The 18,621-nt window shown below is 44.5% G+C and overlaps 1 protein-coding gene across 4 annotated transcripts in view; it reads right to left on the bottom strand.

The window, feature by feature from the left end:
* Positions 1 to 18,621, bottom strand: part of LOC110530233 (ephrin type-B receptor 1) — a 304,623-nt gene that overhangs the window by 95,047 nt on the left and 190,955 nt on the right. For 3 of the 4 annotated variants that reach the window (XM_036985804.2, XM_036985803.2, XM_090182142.1), the window contains exon 4: positions 1,880 to 2,035. In XM_036985804.2, the coding sequence (XP_036841699.2) occupies positions 1,880 to 2,035 (156 nt within the window). Of the gene's footprint in view, positions 1 to 1,135; positions 1,259 to 1,879; positions 2,036 to 18,621 lie in introns of those variants that run through there. The other variant, XM_090182143.1, reaches the window with a different exon arrangement.

The following is an 18,621-nucleotide window of genomic DNA, read 5'->3' as shown; positions in this document are numbered from 1 at the left end:
GGAAACTATATGGGTCTTCCAAATGGACAATGACCTCAAGCATACTTCCAAAGTTGCTTAAGGACAACAAAGTCAATGCATTTGAAGTGGCCATCACAAAGCCCTGATCTCAATCCTATAGACATTTGTGGGCATAACTGAAAAAGCGTGTGCGAGCAAGGAGGCCCACAAACCTGACTCGGTTACACCAGCTCTGCCAGGAGGAATGGGCCAAAATTCACCCAACTTTTTGTAGGAAGCTTGTGGAAGGCTACCTGAAACGTTGGACCCACGTTAAACAATTTAAAGGCAATGCTTCCAAATACTAATTGAGTGTATGTTAACTTCTGACCCACTGGGAATGTGATGAAAGAAATAAAAGCTGAAATAAATAATTCTCTCTACTATTATTCTGACATTTCCCATTCTTAAAATAAAGTGGTGATCCTAACTGACCTAAGACAGAGAATTTTTACTAGGATTAAATGTCAGGAATTGTGAAAAACTGAGATTAAATGAATTTGGCTAAGGTGTATGTAAACTTCCGACTACAACTGTAGCTACAGTATGCTTCCACAGACACAGGCAGGTCTGGTAGCACCAGCCAGACCAGAGGAACAGAACTGGACACTACAACGTGTCTCTGAACCAATTAGCTAAGGCTCCATGAATTATCAAGATATAATTAAAAAGTACATTCCCAGACTAATACTGTAGATCTAGTGCTGCTCCATAGTGAGGAGTATTTGAGAACCATGAATAAGATCCTCCATTAGGGCCAGTGTGTGTGTGTGTGCATGAACATCTCTCTGGTTGTGTGTGTGTGTGTGTGTGTGTGTGTGTGTGTGTGTGTGTGCGTGCGTTCGGGGCTTCAGTGTTCTTCTCTGACATAATTGCGTGTCAATGGGGACTTGTGATGAGCTTAGCGTATTGTTTTCATGTGTTAAGGTAAGTAAGAGGGCACGAACAGGCTTATTGGCTACCCGGTGTACTGTATGTGAGGAGGCTAGTTGGTGTGTCTGCTGTGTCTATCAGGATAATGAGGACTGTGGTCTACACTAGGGGAGATGGATTCATGTACTGCACACTGCAGTACTGAAGTCGTAAACAGTGTCTAACAGAGTTAGAGTAGAAGCAGTACCATAAAGACACTCACTGGTGCAGGGCATGTCTAGCTGTACAGAGTTAGAGTAGGAACAGTACCATAAAGACACTCACTGGTGCAGGGCATGTCTAGCTGTACAGAGTTAGAGAAGGAACAGTACCATAAAGATACTCACTGGTGCAGGGCATGTCTAGCTGTACAGAGTTAGAGTAGGAACAGTACCATAAAGATACTCACTGGTGTAGGTCATGTCTAGCTGTACAGAGTTAGAGTAGGAACAGTACCATAAAGACACTCACTGGTGCAGGTCATGTCTAGCTGTACAGAGTTAGAGTAGGAACAGTACCATAAAGACACTCACTGGTGCAGGGCATGTCTAGCTGTACAGAGTTAGAGTAGGAACAGTACCATAAAGACACTCACTGGTGCAGGTCATGTCTAGCTGTACAGAGTTAGAGTAGGAACAGTACCATAAAGATACTCACTGGTGCAGGTCATGTCTAGCTGTACAGAGTTAGAGAAGGAACAGTACCATGAAGATACTCACTGGTCTAGGTCATGTCTAGCTGTACAGAGTTAGAGTAGGAACAGTACCATAAAGACACTCACTGGTGCAGGTCATGTCTAGCTGTACAGAGTTAGAGTAGGAACAGTACCATGAAGATACTCACTGGTGCAGGGCATGTCTAGCTGTACAGAGTTAGAGTAGGAACAGTACCATAAAGATACTCACTGGTGCAGGGCATGTCTAGCTGTACAGAGTAAGAGTAGAAGCAGTACCATAAAGATACTCACTGGTGCAGGGCATGTCAGGCTGGTCCATGTCACCGCGGTAGTAACCATTGCGGCAGATGCAGATAGTGGCGGCCTCGGTTGCAGAGCGGCTGTTGGAGGGGCACTGCAGACACAGGCCTGGACCCTGGGTTGACTTGAATGTCCCTGGGGGGCAGGCTACAGGGGGAGAGAAGGACAAAACAACATTAGTTATTAAGATAATGCAAAGTATTTAGGCCTAGGGCAAAACGTGGACACAGTACACTTCCTTGCATCCTGGCTTGACTTGAAGCACTGGCGTACAGAGTGGGAGAGGGGACAAAATACATCAAAAGTCACATTAGATAATGCCAAAGCTAAATAGCAATTTTCTGTTTATCATTGTACGTGCGATAGAAGAGCAAAATATGTCTCTCTCTCTCTCTCTTTCTCCCTCTCTTAAATCTCCGTCTTTCCCTTTCTTTCTCTCTCACACTGCCCTCCCTCCCTCCTTCCCTCTAACCATCCCTTCAACCAAATCTCTCTTCCCATCCCTCTGTCTTACTTTGTTATAAGTGACTACATCCAGCCCCATTGATTTCCACAGTGATAAGTCCCCCTCCTTCAGCAACAGCAGTAGCAGATTCATTCCACTATGTTCTCTAATGTAAACGGAAGCCCGGGGAACGAGGGGAAAAGAGGAAGGACAAAGATGATTGTGCCTGATATGACTGCGTGCCTAAGCTCAGGCAATAACCTACGTCCATTTCGCAGTCCTGCAGGAATAAAATGATGGGGGAAAAAAAGAGGGGTCTCTCTCCTTCGAAGAGAGGGATTTTACAGGCTATAATAACTGTGATGAATGCCTAATATTTTAGCTAGCTTCCTCATAGGGTTTAAGAGGGGCTACAACCCGGGAATAACTGGGCCTATAAATGTAACAGGACAAGCCACTCACCGTCTCCATCTGTGGTTATGTTCTGGAGTGAAACCGTGTAATGGCTTGGCTGTGGGTGGGTAATGTGGGGAGCGCTTTTGCGACTCGCCCAATGACAGCACATTCCACCCTTCTGATACGACCCTCTTGATTACACGACTTCACTGTATAAAGTAGGAGTGAGGATTGGTCTTCAATGTACAAATATAACACTGAGGTCAAGTTAGATGGGAATGGGGGAACAACAGACAGGTAGGTAGATGCCCAATTTTTAACTAGGAGTTTTTAATGTGAAAAAAAAAGTCTGGACCCCACAAGCTAAAACCAGGGCCCGCAGTCATGTCACATTGCAGGAAAAGGAACAACTTCAAGCTCTACCACTACAGTAGTATGCGAAACACTGCAGAGGGACAAATGGAGAGTTACTCCCTACTGTAATGAGTGGGGAGCAATCGCTCCACAGCCTCTCAGAATGAATAGAATGAACAATCAGGAAAGAATGTAGAGTGGCGGTACAGCACGGCTGAAACCTTTGGACCTTTATATCAACAGCCTTTTAAGATTTCATTAAATATTTTATGCTTCATTAATATAAGAACAGAGAAGAAGGGTTTTGAGGCGAGCGTCTGGTTTATGGCGCCGTTAAATAGGCAGGTTTCACTTTTTTACGAGTCCTCCCTCCTGTTCAACTGGCAACTCTAATGGGCTGTTAGACTAGGGATATGAGATCGGGAGGGAAGGAGAGAGAGAGAGAGAGAGAGAGAGAGAGAGAGAGAGAGAGAGAGAGAGACCGAGTCAGAGTTGCTACGGTGGAAGGCCTACTTTCTACGGAGCCAGAACGTCCTCAAGGGAGACGGAGACAGGGAGAAAAGAGAGAGAAAGAAGTAGAGAGAGACGGGGGGGAGAGAGAGAAACAGAAAGAGGGAAACACTCTAACAGTACCGCCAGTGGTTCTATACCCCAGACAGTGAGATATAGCCCAGCTCCAACAGTGTTCCTTACAAACACAGAGGAGGCTAACACACTGACCTGATGTCTGGTCACACAGCACACAGTGACACATCACAACAGCCACCAAGCCCCGTACCACCAACTAGTATAAAAACCACACAGGCTGCCCACATCGACCACAAACGCCCAGTAAAACATTAGAAACACCCGGTAAAGAAAGTAGCGAGCGGTAAAAGATAGGAACAACCACTACCGACATATGCTCCTAACACGAGTACTACTAGCAGTTCGGTTCCCCCCTGGCCAAATGTCTAACCTCAAGGGTATTTTCCTGGTCAAATAAAGGTTCAATAAAGAATAGTGCTGTGTAGGCTATGTGGAGGTGTAGGGAAGAGTGTAACCATTCAATAAAACGCATTGTGCTGCATTGGCTTCCACACTGAGAGGTTCAATCTGGTGAATGTACTATAAACAGGAGTGTGGAAACTCGTAACAATTAGACAGGCCATATGGGGAATTATAAATCCCAGCTGGGCCATCCCTTTATAAACCAATAACCCTTTAAACAACAAAACACTTGGTTAACACACAGATCCACAGCCATTACTAGGAGGGAAAGGAGGAAAAATGATACGTCGCTCGTCATCTTTTCACATGTCTATTAAAGTGGCCATGAGAGTCATAGAGTGGACACGCGAATGGACACCACAAACTCAATAAACTCATTTCGCCGACCACCACGAAAGGGCCCACAAAAGTCCTATGTGTGTTTAATGAGGTGTTAACAGTGTGTGTAAGTGTGAGTGGCCTCGGCCTGTATTGACAGACAGCAGCCTAGGGCCAGATAAACAGAAAGACGAGAGCAGAGGAGGAGAGTAGAGAAAGAGGCGAGGAAGACTGGAGGCTGTGTGCAGAATTAGCTCTTCAGGTCAACAACGCTACGGTTGTGCCCGCAGGCAAACATGCATATACATACAGTACAGACTCAAACACGTAAACACATACACACATACTCAGATCCTCACACATATGCGTACATACACACAGACACACACACAAACAGATCCTCATACCCACACACACACAAACACACACAGACAGCACAGACCCCGTTAAATCAATTCTACTTCCACATTTTACGCCAATTGTCTAGCGTCTGTTCAACAGGACGTGGGTTAATTTCATTCTCCTCCTGGTCTACCTGCCAAGATGATGGGGTCAGCACGCACGCACAAACATACATACTCACACGCAGACAGACACGAACAAACACACACTCACACACAGACACATATACACACACACACACATGAAAGAGAAAGACCGCCTCTGTCTGTGTCACTCTGCTCTGCATCCGAGCTGTGCCTTTTTCTAATCGACCTTGCATATTATGTGCATGAAGCTACCGCATTAAACCCATTAATTAACTACTAGCTGCTCTGCTGCACAGGGCTGTCAGAGAGAGAGAGAGAGACAGAGAGAGAGAGAGAGAGAGAGAGAGAGAGAGAGAGAGAGAGAGAGAGAGAGAGAGAGAGAGAGAGAGAGAGAGAGAGAGAGAGAGAGAGAGAGAGAGAGAGAGAGAGAGAGAGAGAGAGAGAGAGAGAGAGAGAGAGAGAGAGAGAGAGAGAGAGAGAGAGAGAGAGAGAGAGAGAGAGAGAGAGAGAGAGAGAGAGAGAGAGAGAATCAACTATTAAAGACTACCAGAACCCACTGGATTCTCCAATTACCTTGAATGAGCTACAGGACCAAATAAAAACCCTCCAACCCAAAAAGGCCTGTGGTGTTGATGGTATCCTTAATGAAATGATCAAATATACAGACCACAAAATCCAATTGGCTATACTAAAACTCTTAAACATCATCCTTTGCTCTGGCATCTTCACCAATATTTGGAACCAAGGACTGATCACCTCAATCCACAAAAGTGGAGACAAATTTGACCCCAATAACTACCGTGGGATCTGCGTCAACAGCAACCTTGGGAAAATCCTCTGCATTATCATTAACAGCAGACTCGTACATTTCCTCAATGAAAACAATGTACTGAGCAAATGCCAATTAGATTTTTTACCAAATCACAGTACAGTAGACCATGCATTTACCCTGCACACCCGAACTGACAACCAAACAAACCAAAACAAAGGCAACGTCTTCTCATGCTTTGTTGATTTCAAAAAAGCCTCCGACTCAATTTGGCATGAGTGTCTGCTATACAAATCAATCAATAAAATCCAAATACACAAACAACAAGTGTTAAAATTGGCAAAAAACATACACATTTCTTCACACAGGGCAGTGGGGTGAGACAGGGATGCAGCTTAAGCCCCACCCTCTTCAACATATATATCAACAAATTGGCACGGGCACTAGAAAAGTCTGCAGCACCCGGCCTCACCCTACTAGAATCTGAAGTAAAATGTCCACTGTTTGTTGATGATCTGGTGCTTCTGTCACCAACCAAGGAGGGCCTACAGCAGCCCCTAGATCTTCTGCACAGATTCTGTCAGACCTGGGTCCTGACAGTAAATCTCAGTAAGACCAAAATAATGGTGTTCCAAAAAAGGTCCAGTCGCCAGGACCACAAATACAAATTCCATCTAGACACCGTTGCCCTAGAGCACACAAAAAACTATACATACCTTGGTCTAAACATCAGAGCCACAGGTAACTTCCACAAAGCTGTGAACGATCTGAGAGACAAGGCAAGAAGGGCATTCTATGCCATCAAAAGGAACATAAAATTCAACATACCAATTAGGATCTGGCTAAAAATACTTAAATCAGTCATAGAGCCCATTGCCCTTTATGGTTGTGAGGTCTGGGGTCCGGTCATCAACCAAGACTTCACAAAATGGGCCAAACACCAAATTGAGACTCTGCATGCAGAATTCTGCAAAACTATCCTCTGTGTACAACGTAGAACACCAAATAATACATGCAGAGCAGAATTAGGCCGATACCCACTAATGATCAAAATCCAGAAAAGAGCTGCTAAATTCTACAACCACCTAAAAGGAAACGATTCCCAAACCTTCCATAACAAAGCCATCCCCTATAGAGAACTGAACCTGGAGAAGAGTCCCCTAAGCAAGCTGGTACTGGGGCTCTGTTCACAAACACAAACACACCCCACAGAGCCCCAGGACAGCAGAACACTTAGACCCAACCAAATCTTGAGAAAACAAAAAGATAATTACTTGACACATTGGAAAGAATGAACAAAAAAACTGAGCAAACTAGAATGCTATTTGGCCCTAAACAGAGAGTACACAGTGGCAGAATACCTGTCCACTGTGACTGACCCAAACTTAAGGAAAGCTTTGACTATGTACAGACTCAGTGAGCATAGCCTTGCTATTGAGAAAGGCCGCCGTAGGCAGACATGGCTCTCAAGAGAAGACAGGCTATATGCTCACTGCCCACAAAATGAGGTGGAAACTGAGCTGCACTTCCTAACCTCCTGCGCAATGTATGACCATATTAGAGAGACATATGTCCCTCAGATTACACAGATCCACAAAGAATTCGAAAACAAATTCAATTTTGAAAAGCTCCCATATCTACTGGGTGAAATTCCACAGTGTGCCATCACAACAGCAAGATTTCTGACCTGTTGCCACAAGAAAAGGGCAACCAGTGAAGAACAAACACCATTGTAAATACAACCCATATTTATGCTTATTTATTTTCCCTTGTGTACCCTTAACCATTTGTACATTGTTACAACACTGTATATATATATATATAATTTGACATTTGTAATGTCTTTATTGTTTTAAAACGTCTGTATATGTAATGGTTACTGTTAATTTGTATTGTTTATTTCACTTTTGTATATTATCTACCTCACTTGCTTTGGCAATGTTAACACGTTTCCCATGCCAATAAAGCCCCTTGAATTGAATTGAATGAGAGAGAAAGAGAGCTCGAGAGAGAGAAAATGTGAAACGCAATGTTGCAAAAACCTCAGAGGCCTCGATCTAAACCTCACAGAGGAGGTTGGTTGGTTGGGTCGAACTCATAGCGATTGGTACGCGGCCCACACTCTTCACTGATTTATGAATATTTGGTTTGGAGGATGCCAGGTGTTCTCTCCCCTCAGAAGGAGAACCAACAGTACAGTCAGTGCCAGGATAAAGGAGTAGAGGAGGGACGCTCGCAGAGTGTGCGGGTTTTCGGGAACACATAGAGATAAAGTATTAGATCAAACAGTAATTAGTCTCCCCTCAGTGAGGGGGTAACCTAGCACTGAACTGAAAACACAATATTATCCTGTTTCATGTGGTCTCTGTTGGGGCCCCTGTCTTTCACAACACATCTGTCTTATTTTGTCTCCCATTCCCCTCTTCCTACTCCTCTCACTTTTCTCTTTCTTACTTCGTCTTCTCTCTTTCATCTCCCCTTGAGCCACGTGTACTTATCAAAGACATCATCTTGGTCTGCCGCTGTCCCTCTCTGTTCCCCTCGCCATCTCTCTCTTTACAGCCTTCACCTCTCTCTCTCTCTTGCTCTCTCGCGCTCCCCCCTCTATCTCTCTCTGACAGGCCGTTTGGTGTGAAAGCAGAGGGTTGACATAGTCCGCTGTGGTTCGCTGACCACTGATGACTATCGGACCGCCCTGGCCTAATGTCACAGTCGGCGTGGTGACCAAAGCAGACGAGAGCTCATCTTGTCTTATACTGCCTCACTCACCGGCAGAAACACCCCACACCCAGTTCCACCATAATCTCTCTGTGTCCACACCACAGAACCACAACTGAAATGAATCAGAGCACAATCATTTTTTTTTTTATCATAAAACGTGGCTTGACTGAGAACCTGTCCCCATCTAAGCGATTTAATGAAAGAGTAGCTCAGGCCCAAAGATAACCTGGCATTAGAAGACAGCGTGACAGGATCCAACCGTAAACCAAGCCAATATACAGTAATAGTAGACACTTCCATTGAGTCAAAGGTCTGTGGTAGGAGAAGACTGTAAAGAAAAAGATCTATGACCAAGATATTACCACGCACGACACAAATACAGAGGCTAGGGGAGCACAGAGAGTGTAAGTGCTGTGGGTTTAGAGAATACATAACCTATTCTATACGATAAACTGCAAACTCCAGGCCGTACATCATAGACAGATCCACATTGGCAACGTGTCACGGAGGGCGTATGTGCTTAGAATGTATAGCCCATCGCATTCAAATGTATATGGCCCATAAGATGCCAAATGTAATTAGAAACTTGGGCTTCATAGTGCGAGTGTGGAAAGACTTTGTTTCAGGTTGTCATGACCGCGTTACCAGGTGTGTGTGCGATAAAAGAAAATGGTATCCCATGAACCCCTTTGGCAAAAGATTATATGGTCAATCTGATGTGTGTTAAAATGGGTTTTCTAACTGTGTTTAATAAAATGGGTGAGTCCTCTGGTGTCTCCCTAAGGTGTGTCACAGGGTTCATATCATATCATATTGACCTATTTGAAGCAGATATATCTGGGGGACTACATGGGGTGACTGACATTGACAATGCAAAACCAAGATTGAATTATAAAAATAAGTGCTGTAATATGGTAATGGTAGGGCCTGGAGTTGTTCCTCACCAGTCCTAGTTAAAAACAACTCCTGGCCCAATAGGCAAGAGCCATCACTTCTCACTGGAGGCCAGTGGACATAAACATATCGACATTCAGAGAAGGTTAGAGGGAGAGAGGTCACCTTTAATTACCCTTATGAATAACTCTTACCACCCGAAATACACCCTTAACCTTTAACCCCGCGCCTATCTATCACACGGGATGGAGCTCAGTCTGTGGAACCATCCCCCCCCCCACCCCCCCCCCCCTCCCACACACACACACACACACACACACACACACACACACACACACACACACACACACACAAGACCCTCTTCTCTGTAGCTATGAGGCTTTGAAGTTGAGTTAGTTAGATGAATATGTTTGCCAGAAACGATGACAAGTTGTGGCGGAAACTGCAAAATACAGAAAAGTAAAGTCAATCATGAGTTCATTTGTATTCACTCTCTTCCTCTTCATCTTTGTTCATTTGCAAGTCAGTAAGGCATGTAATGAGCTTCTTCTTTTTCAAAACCAGGTGTTCATTGGCAGAAGAATTACACAAAGAGAACTGTAAAAAAGGACAATGCCATTGTTCAAAGCAGAAAGTGCCTTTGAGAGAGAATATTTTCATCCTCAGCACAACAGAATTCCCTCTCAAGAGACTGAAAAGACTTGGCATGGGTCCTCAGATCCTCAAAATGTTCTGCACCATCGACAGCATCCTGACTGGTTGCATCACCGCCTGGTGTGGCAACTGCTCGGACTCCGACAGCAAGCACTACAGTGGGTGGTACATCACTGGGGCCAAGCTTCCTGCCATCCAGAACCTCTATACCAGGCGTTGTCAGAGGACTCCAGCCAACCTAGTCATAGACTGTTCTCTCTGCTACCGCACGGCAAGTGGTACCGGAGCGCCAAGCCCAGGTCCAAAAGGCTTCTTAACAGCTTCTACCCCCAAGCCATAAGACTCCAGAACATCTAATCAAATGGCTACCCAGACTATTTGCCCCCACCCCACATTTTTACGCTGCTGCTACTCTTTGTTTATTACCCATGCGTAGTTACCTCTACCTACATGTACATATTACCTCTACTAACCGGTGCCCCCGCACATTGACTCTGTACCGGTACCCCCTGTATATAGCCTCGCTACTGTTATTTTATTGTTGCTCCTTCATTATTTGTTATATTTCTGTTTGTTTTTTTCTTCTTAAAACTGTGTTATTGGTTAGGGGCTTGTAAGTAAGCATTTCCCTGTAAGGTCTACCTACACCTGTTGTATTCGGCGCATGTGACAAACAAAATTGTATTTGACTCGCTTTGAAATCCTCAGAGTCCGAGAAACGATTTAGACGGGAATTGAGAGTCCAAAGTGCACGGGGATGACATCACTTGGCAGTGCACTATCGTTGTGAGGACGGGACCCCGCGGGCCACAGCTGCTGGATCAGGGGGAGGACAAAGGGCCCTTGGTTAGGGGTGTGTCTCCTGGACCTCTGCACCCCTCTGTCAGCAGGATGGAGAGAATTTAGGGAGGAATAAAATAATGGAGAGCTGAAGGGTTGAGACGTGGGGCGTTTTCTGAATGAATAAAGGGAGGACTGAAAGACTCTGGTCTGAAGCACTGCTAGTCTGCTCTCCTAAGCTCTCCGCTGAGGCGTTGAATAGTCCCTACCCTGAAAGCCCACTGGTCTGGTCATTAATCATGTCTATTCTGTCTTTCATCGGCCAGTGCTGTATATTCTCTACTCTGTACTAAATACACAACGTCTCCACAACATCTCCACAACACGCGAGAACCGTCCCTATCCCACAAGCTCAAACTTAACATACCAGAAGCCCAATAACGATCCTATTCACAAACTATACACCTGGCCATTATCAGTTCCCTGCGTCAAACCCACTGCAGTCCAATCTGGGAAAGAGAGATGCTGAGAGAGACGATGAGAGAGTTGGAGAGGGACAGTCTCCTATACTGCTCCAGACTGCCTCTCTCTGCGTGTCATGTCATGTCTGGCTGTATTCAATAGAGGGCACCCCAGCAGCTACAGGACAACATCTCCAGCTGTATTGACTCATAAGAACTTTGCTGTCTGAACTCTGTTGCTCATTAGTGTGCATTATACCACGGCAGAACAAGCCCGGGTAATCAACAACGCTAACAGATAGTCAATAAGGATTTTCCTTTTTCATTTACAGATACATTAGGGCATAAGAGAAGAGAGGAGTTATATGTGAGTAGGAGCATGTTCACTGACACACAGGATGACAAAGCCCACGCCCCTACGGGCAGGCTGTCACCATGGCAACGCCACAGCCGGTGTTTCTCTGTCCAGTACCGGCGGTTAAGCTCCTCTTTGAACGGCCGGCCAATGACAGACGTGCCGACTACGGGGAAATATGCCCTACCAGCAGGGCGAAAAGGGAGTGTGTGTGTGTGTGCAAGCGTGAACGTATGCATGTGCGCGCGTGTGTGTGTGTTTGAGTGTATTCTGTTCGTTCATTCGTGCATGCTTTTGTGAGTGCGCGTGACCACACGTCTGTGTGTTTGCACAACATCAAGGGACCCATATCAGCTTTTAACTCCCACTCCCCCTTATAACCAGAGAGCCATGGCACTTGGCACAGTCGTATCATGATTGGCACACACGACCAGGTCTATTTTATTTCCAGGAAGATGGTGCTTGGCCAGAGCAAAGTGGACCGTAACAGCATTGGTATTCATCTGTATTCATTTGTATTCCAGCAGTGTCCGATGCCACTTCAGCCCTGGCAAAGAGGTAGAGAAGCAGATAACCCTCCCTACACAGTAATCAGACCCAAACTACAGTAGGAACGAATGCTCCTTTTATTTCTGGTGTCTACTGCCAGAAGTAGAGAAGAGGAGAAGGGAGAGGAGAGGGGAGGAAAGAGGAGAGAGGAGGAGAGGAGAGAGGAGGAGAGGGGAGGAGAGAGGAGAAGAGGAGAGAGGAGGAGAGGAGAGAGGAGGAGAGGGGAGGAGGATAGAGGAGGAGAGGCGAGAGGAGGAGAGAGGAGGGGAGGAGAGGGGAGGAGAGAGGAGGAGAGGAGAGAGGAGGAGAGGAGGAGAGGAGAGGGGAGGAGAGGATAGAGGAGGAGAGGGGAGGAGAGAGGCGGAAAGGAGAGAGGATGAGAGGAGAGAGGAGGAGAGAAGGAGATAAGGAGAGGAGAGAGGAGGAGAGGAGAGGAGAGAGGAGGAGAGGGGAGGAGAGAGGCGGAAAGGAGTGGGGGGGAGATGGGAGAGGAGAGGAGGAGACGGGAGGTAAGGAGAGGGGAGAGGAGGGAAGAAGAAGAAGAGAGGAGAGGAGAGGAGAAGGGGAGAGGAGGAGATGGGAGAGAGGAGAGGAGTGGAGAGGAGACCGGAGAGGAGGAGAGGGGAGAGGAGAAAAGGAGAGGAGGAGACGGGAGAGGAGAGGAGAGGGGAGAAAAGGCAGTCATACAGTATACTGATAAACTCTAAACCTCCTATCCATCTGCACTCACAGATGGCCAAGATCAATAGAAAGCAGATATCATCCCCACATACCCATTCCCAAAGCATTTTTAACTTCTGCCTCAGTTTCACAGTACAGCCCTAACACTCTCCACCAACATTGCCTGTATAAGTGATTTGTTGAATATATCTAACCAAACCTGGGTTTAAATACTATTTGAAATGATTTCAAATACAAATACCAGGCTTATTTGAGCTTGCTTGGTGCAATGGAACCAATAGAATAATTGAAAAACTACAAACACCTCCCCCTGCCTGCAGGAAGACTAAAGCAAATGTTATAGATTTCAGATACAATTTCATACAGGTCTGTATCAACTAGTGGGTCTTGCGACGGGTATACAGAGATTACCAGTTTACAGAGGAGTATAGAGTGCGGTGATGTGTCCTATAAGGAGCATTGGTGGCAAATGGCCGAATGGTGAAGAACATCTAGCCGCTCGAGAGCACCCTTGCCTGCCAATCTATAAATTACGTCTTCGTAATTGCTACTGTAGAAAGGCATGACAACTAAAAAAGTTAGAAAGACTGTAGAAAGACTGTAAAATTATATTATAAAACCAACAGCAATAGGCAGCAATAGACCCTGTCAAATACCCATAATACCTTTAGATTTCATCATGTGAGGGGAGTAAAGTATACGATAAATAGCTTTTCCCTTCTTCTTCCAGAGGCCATTAGGCCCTTACTCTTCTTCCCCTTCATCTGTCTCCGCGCTTGTCTCTTTAAAAAAAAAAAAAGGCTTCAGCTCATTAACTTCATGGGTAGATCAATTAATCGTTAGCAGTTAGACAAAGCTGCCTACTCGTGCCCTTTTTCCTCTACCGCCTCACCGAGCTTCTCTTGAACAATGATGTCTATGACGTTTACCACGCTCCCGCCTTTCTTTCCCACTGCTGATCGTTCTAATAAAGAGAATTTAATTTAATGAATAAATCAGTGACGAAATCACATAGTTGAGGGAATCACTTAATGCGAAAGTGTATATCGTCAATATATCACAGCTAAGGGTCTCTCGCGCTTTATAATGCTTCATGACTGCATGGAAAGTGCTTATAACATGTTTATAAGGCACAATGACACTTCAAAATGAACTGCTTCATGTGTTAGCCCAGTAAGAGAAGTTCCTGTAGCTGTGAAAATACCTGTCACTTCGAGCACTGTAAGCAAGCATGTCATTCCGCCAACGGCAAGATAGAGACGCAAAGAACAACAAAGGAAACGCGGGGGTAAGTGCCGTGAAAACCCTACTCTTCACGTAATTAGAGTTGTTTGGCGCCTGTACGATCAAAGGAAACATTTTGCTTTTGAAATGCTTTGATTAAACAAAGCACAAAGACTTTTCATGTTGAATAACGCCGTAAACAGAAGTAGTTTACTGAATACAGGCCAGTGGTAGAGTGGTGTCCTTATTGGCTAGACAAGAAGCCCGACGGATCAATAGTAATGCACACCCGAAATGTAGCACATGAGATAAACAAAAAGATAGCTCTAGAGCAAGTCGTAAATCGCTTTTCCTTCATGTGATATTCGGTAACCATTCCAATGCATCGGTATTCATTTGCATCATAATGAATTATACCTAGGTGCTTGAAGTAAAATTCCTTCAAACATGGACTGTAATTTCTGACGAAAAATTCACTCGTTGAACTAAACATTGAACTATGACTAAGCTTAATAAATAAAAAATCGGTGAGCAGCAAAATAGCACATGGACATTATACTCTCTTCTCAAAGTCGAGCGTCACTCGGGAGGAGGTGACACGTCTCCTACCCAAAATCCACCATCACATGTCAGAAGGCTTTCTGGGCTCTGGGATATTTTCACACTCGACAGAGAGGCTGTCAGCCAGATGTGAGGAGGGAGTGTGTGGGGGAAAGAAAAAAGAAGCAGAGGTCTGTTTATAATTTTTTTTAAAGGACATGTCTCTGAGGCCGTAGTCGACACAACCCCCAGTATCAGAAAGCAGCCACTCTCGACTTGAGATATCACTGTATCGTCACACTTCTATCTTTAGCAGCACCTTAGAGTGAGTCACCCATGACCTCACCTGCCTTCACAACAGAAACATGAAATGATTGATGACGTCAATGATGATATAATTTATGATGGCGTCTAGCTTTCATAGCATGACTCAGCTAAGATGTCTTTGCCTTCTTCAAGGAGCCTCATCATATGTCTGAGTAGCACTCCTGGTAGAGACACAGATCTAGGATTAGCTTTCCCTAGCCAAATCCTAACCACAACCAATAGGGTCTAAACCCTCAAACCTACCTTAGACCAATTGAGTGGAGAGGAACCATTAGACAAGCCCACACAGCAGGGGGATAAATGTATCCGACTGACACACACACACACACACACACACACACACACACACACACACACACACACACACACACACACACACACACACACACACACACACACACAACACACACACACACACACACACACACACACACACACACACACACACACACACACACACACACACAGGAAGACCTCGCGTGTCACTTTCGGTCAGGGTTGAGCTATCACCTGAGGCATCACCCTGCTACACCCACATTACCCACTACAGCACTCCATCTCCCAGACAGAGACAGACAGAGACAGACAGAGATTGACATAAAGAGAGAGACGTGGAGAGAGACAGAGAGACAGCTAGTGAGACTGAATGAGAGACAGAGAGATAGATAGTGAGACAGAGAGAGAGACAGAGACACAGAGAGAGAGAGAAAGAAGAGGGGATAAATAGGGGAGAGAGGGGTAAAGAGGGAGGGTGGAAGATGGAGGGAGGTGAGGAGAGAGAGAGGGGGAGAAGCACTGAGCAAAAGAGAGAGAGAGAAAAAAAAAAGAGAAAAACCAACAAGCTCAGAGATGATCTCTCCTCTTTGCATCTTCTGCAGCAGCAGTGTCCCAGTCGTTGCTCATTGAATGCTAAGTGACAGCTATGTTACTATTTCCAATTCCAAGCCTGTCACACGGCAATGGGGGAATCTAACACGCAGAATAATAAATGCTGTCGCAGATGAATCTGCATCCGTCCTGTTTAAATTGAACAGGCACTCCTAGGTCTGTGGCGGTCATGACATTTTGTCAGCCGGTGATTGTCAAGCAAATAGCTGCCGGTCTCACGGTAATTGACCGTTAATTAACATAAACACATTTAGCATCTACTGGCTTCCACGCATAACCTACAAGTTGTGGATGTGGACATCTCAATAAATCTATTTAATATAGTCTACACCATCACAATAAATCCATTATTTATTTTAGACAGGTCTAAATAAACATGATGCGAAGAAAATGTAGTCTATTTCAGAAGAACAGAATAGCATACTCTGAGTTGTCCTTAAATTAGGTCCTGATCTGGCTATGCCAAATGGCTGTGGGCGACACTAGTTCATTTAACAGGCATGATTTGCTTAGAATTCCGTGGAATTATTTTATAGTGGGAAGAATACAATTCAACATAACTGAATTAAATAGAAAGGATATTTTCTCCCAAACGATTTCCGAGGGACTGTGCACAGGTCATAGGTCCTCCTACATTATATGTTTAATTTAGAGTTATTTATGTAACTTTAGTTCTGATACAAACTTTAGACTACGTGTTTAGATTTTTTATATATTTTATACATACAGGATGTGACTCTAAGCTCTGTTCTGTTTTTTTTTGCGCAGGCTGCACACACTTCATCAGTCTCTCATTCACAATGTGATAAGTACTTGATAATATTCTCACCCATCATACTATTCTCTATATAATCTGATCTTTACATATAGCTAACTAATATATTTCTATAATTACTTTGATTAGAATGGCCCACAAAAAAAACGAAAAATAATATATCATACGTAGCCTGCACTTGAATAACGGATGGAGGTTAAGTGCAGTTCCGTTTTTAATATGCAAGCATAGGCGGCGCATCCATAAGGCTAGGGGAAGCTTTTTCTGAAGTAAATTGAATTATACTGAACAAATATGTGACCCGTTTCAGGAAACTAGGCGCATGTTGCAAAAAAACTTATTTTTAAAATCAAAATGCGTATCAGTATGTGAATGGTAAATTATTTTTTAAATATATGTGTACTAAAACTTAAAAGACTCCAGTATGCAAGTATCCATTTCAATAGAACATCACTGAAACAACTCCCCTAAGTGTACCAGAGCGCAGAATAACTGATGAATTTATGAACGCTCAACACCCGTTGAATATGGCCGGTGTCAGTAAACGTTGGCAAAAAAACACAATTCAATTGTTGCCAGGAGCACAGTTACCATCACCAATGCTCTGGAGAACATTAAAACAGCCTAACCAGCTCTGCTCGGGTGAGTAAAATGGTCCAAGTTTGGGTGGGGGGTAAAGCTTAAGATGAGATGGCATTGCACACAGTCAGTGTGAACCAGAGTGACTGGACAAAACAACAATGGTCCAAGTAAGCTGTACATGTGCAGATTCTTGCCTTACTACACACGCTGGGCATCATTCACAAGTGATGGTATATCATTCACAAGTGATAATATTGTCACTCATCAGAGTATTCATAATTTAATATCTTCTTTACATATACTAAATAATATATGTGTGAAATTAGTTTTGATTTAGAATGGGCCATTATCATGCACCTGTCAGAACAGGGGCAGGGTAAAAAATACATATCATCAATGCACTTAAATAGCGAATGGAGGACGCTTTTCCCATGGTTCATTTTCATGCCAGCCAGGTAGGCTATACTCCTGTTGTAAAACGAAGCAATGTGCTAAATATTAGGTCAGTTGAGAAAAAAATATAGTAGGCCTAGCCTGTAGAAAGCTGATGGGATCCTCCTCTTTTTATTAGAGGCCATCAAAACTCAGTTTTCTTACACAATTGTATAGCCTATAGAAGATTTGCGCAACATGAGCTCATGGGCTCTCATGAAGTGTTTCATTTGATTTTCGATACATTTGCAATGATGTCAGAGTGATTAGTGGGACAATAGAGTGCTGCGTACCAGACAATTAGCGACTGGCCGTTAGCAAGTTTGGTAGGCTACTAATGACCATCAGCCGCACCAGAGAGCAGTTTTGGAGAAGCCTAGTTACCGTGACTAAATGGTCACGTGGAATACAATTGCGGTCATGACTCATTACCGCCGGTGTGGCGGTAATAAAGTCACCATAACAGCCCCAGGCAGTCCTGGTCTACTTACTCTCTGTCTGCTTAGGGATGGATGGCTGTGCATATTACAACGGCGCTGTTCCGAGGAATCAAAAGAGACTGTTTCGGGTTGGAGTCCTCGCCTGTTTATTTGTTTGAGGGAGTTAGAGGAAAAGGCATGGCAGGCATTTTATCGTGTTTGTGTGTGTGTGTGTGTGTGTGTGTGTGTGTGTGTGTGTGTGTGTGTGTGTGTGTGTGTGTGTGTGTGTGTGAGAGAGAGAGAGAGACAGATACACAAATATTGAGAGACATACAAAGAGAGAGCGAGGTAGACATATATACAAAGACAGAGAGAGAGAGAGAGAGAGAGAGAGAGAGAGAGAGAGAGAGAGAGAGAGAGACACCAGCCCCTGTGACATTGTACACTTTGTTGAAAGACATAGAGAGTTGGGCCAGGAGAGGATTAAAACTGGGCAACACAACAGAGCCAAAACAGACAACAAAATAAAGGAAATACCAGTCAAATATATAAATTCCAAACAAGGCTCAATGGCCTGTGTGTACATTACCAGGTGGACAGGTCAGAAGTTATTCACATGGGACTTGATTCTCCTAGGGGTGAAGATGCCAAAACAGACTAACACTATCTGTGTCTTAGGGAAAATACGCTT

This window comes from Oncorhynchus mykiss, chromosome 8, assembly GCF_057628025.1.
Source record: "Oncorhynchus mykiss isolate SJ-2025 chromosome 8, ASM5762802v1, whole genome shotgun sequence".
Lineage (NCBI taxonomy): Eukaryota > Metazoa > Chordata > Actinopteri > Salmoniformes > Salmonidae > Oncorhynchus > Oncorhynchus mykiss.
The sequence above is the reverse complement of the archived record's forward strand: the minus strand, read 5'-3'. Positions and strand labels throughout refer to the sequence as shown.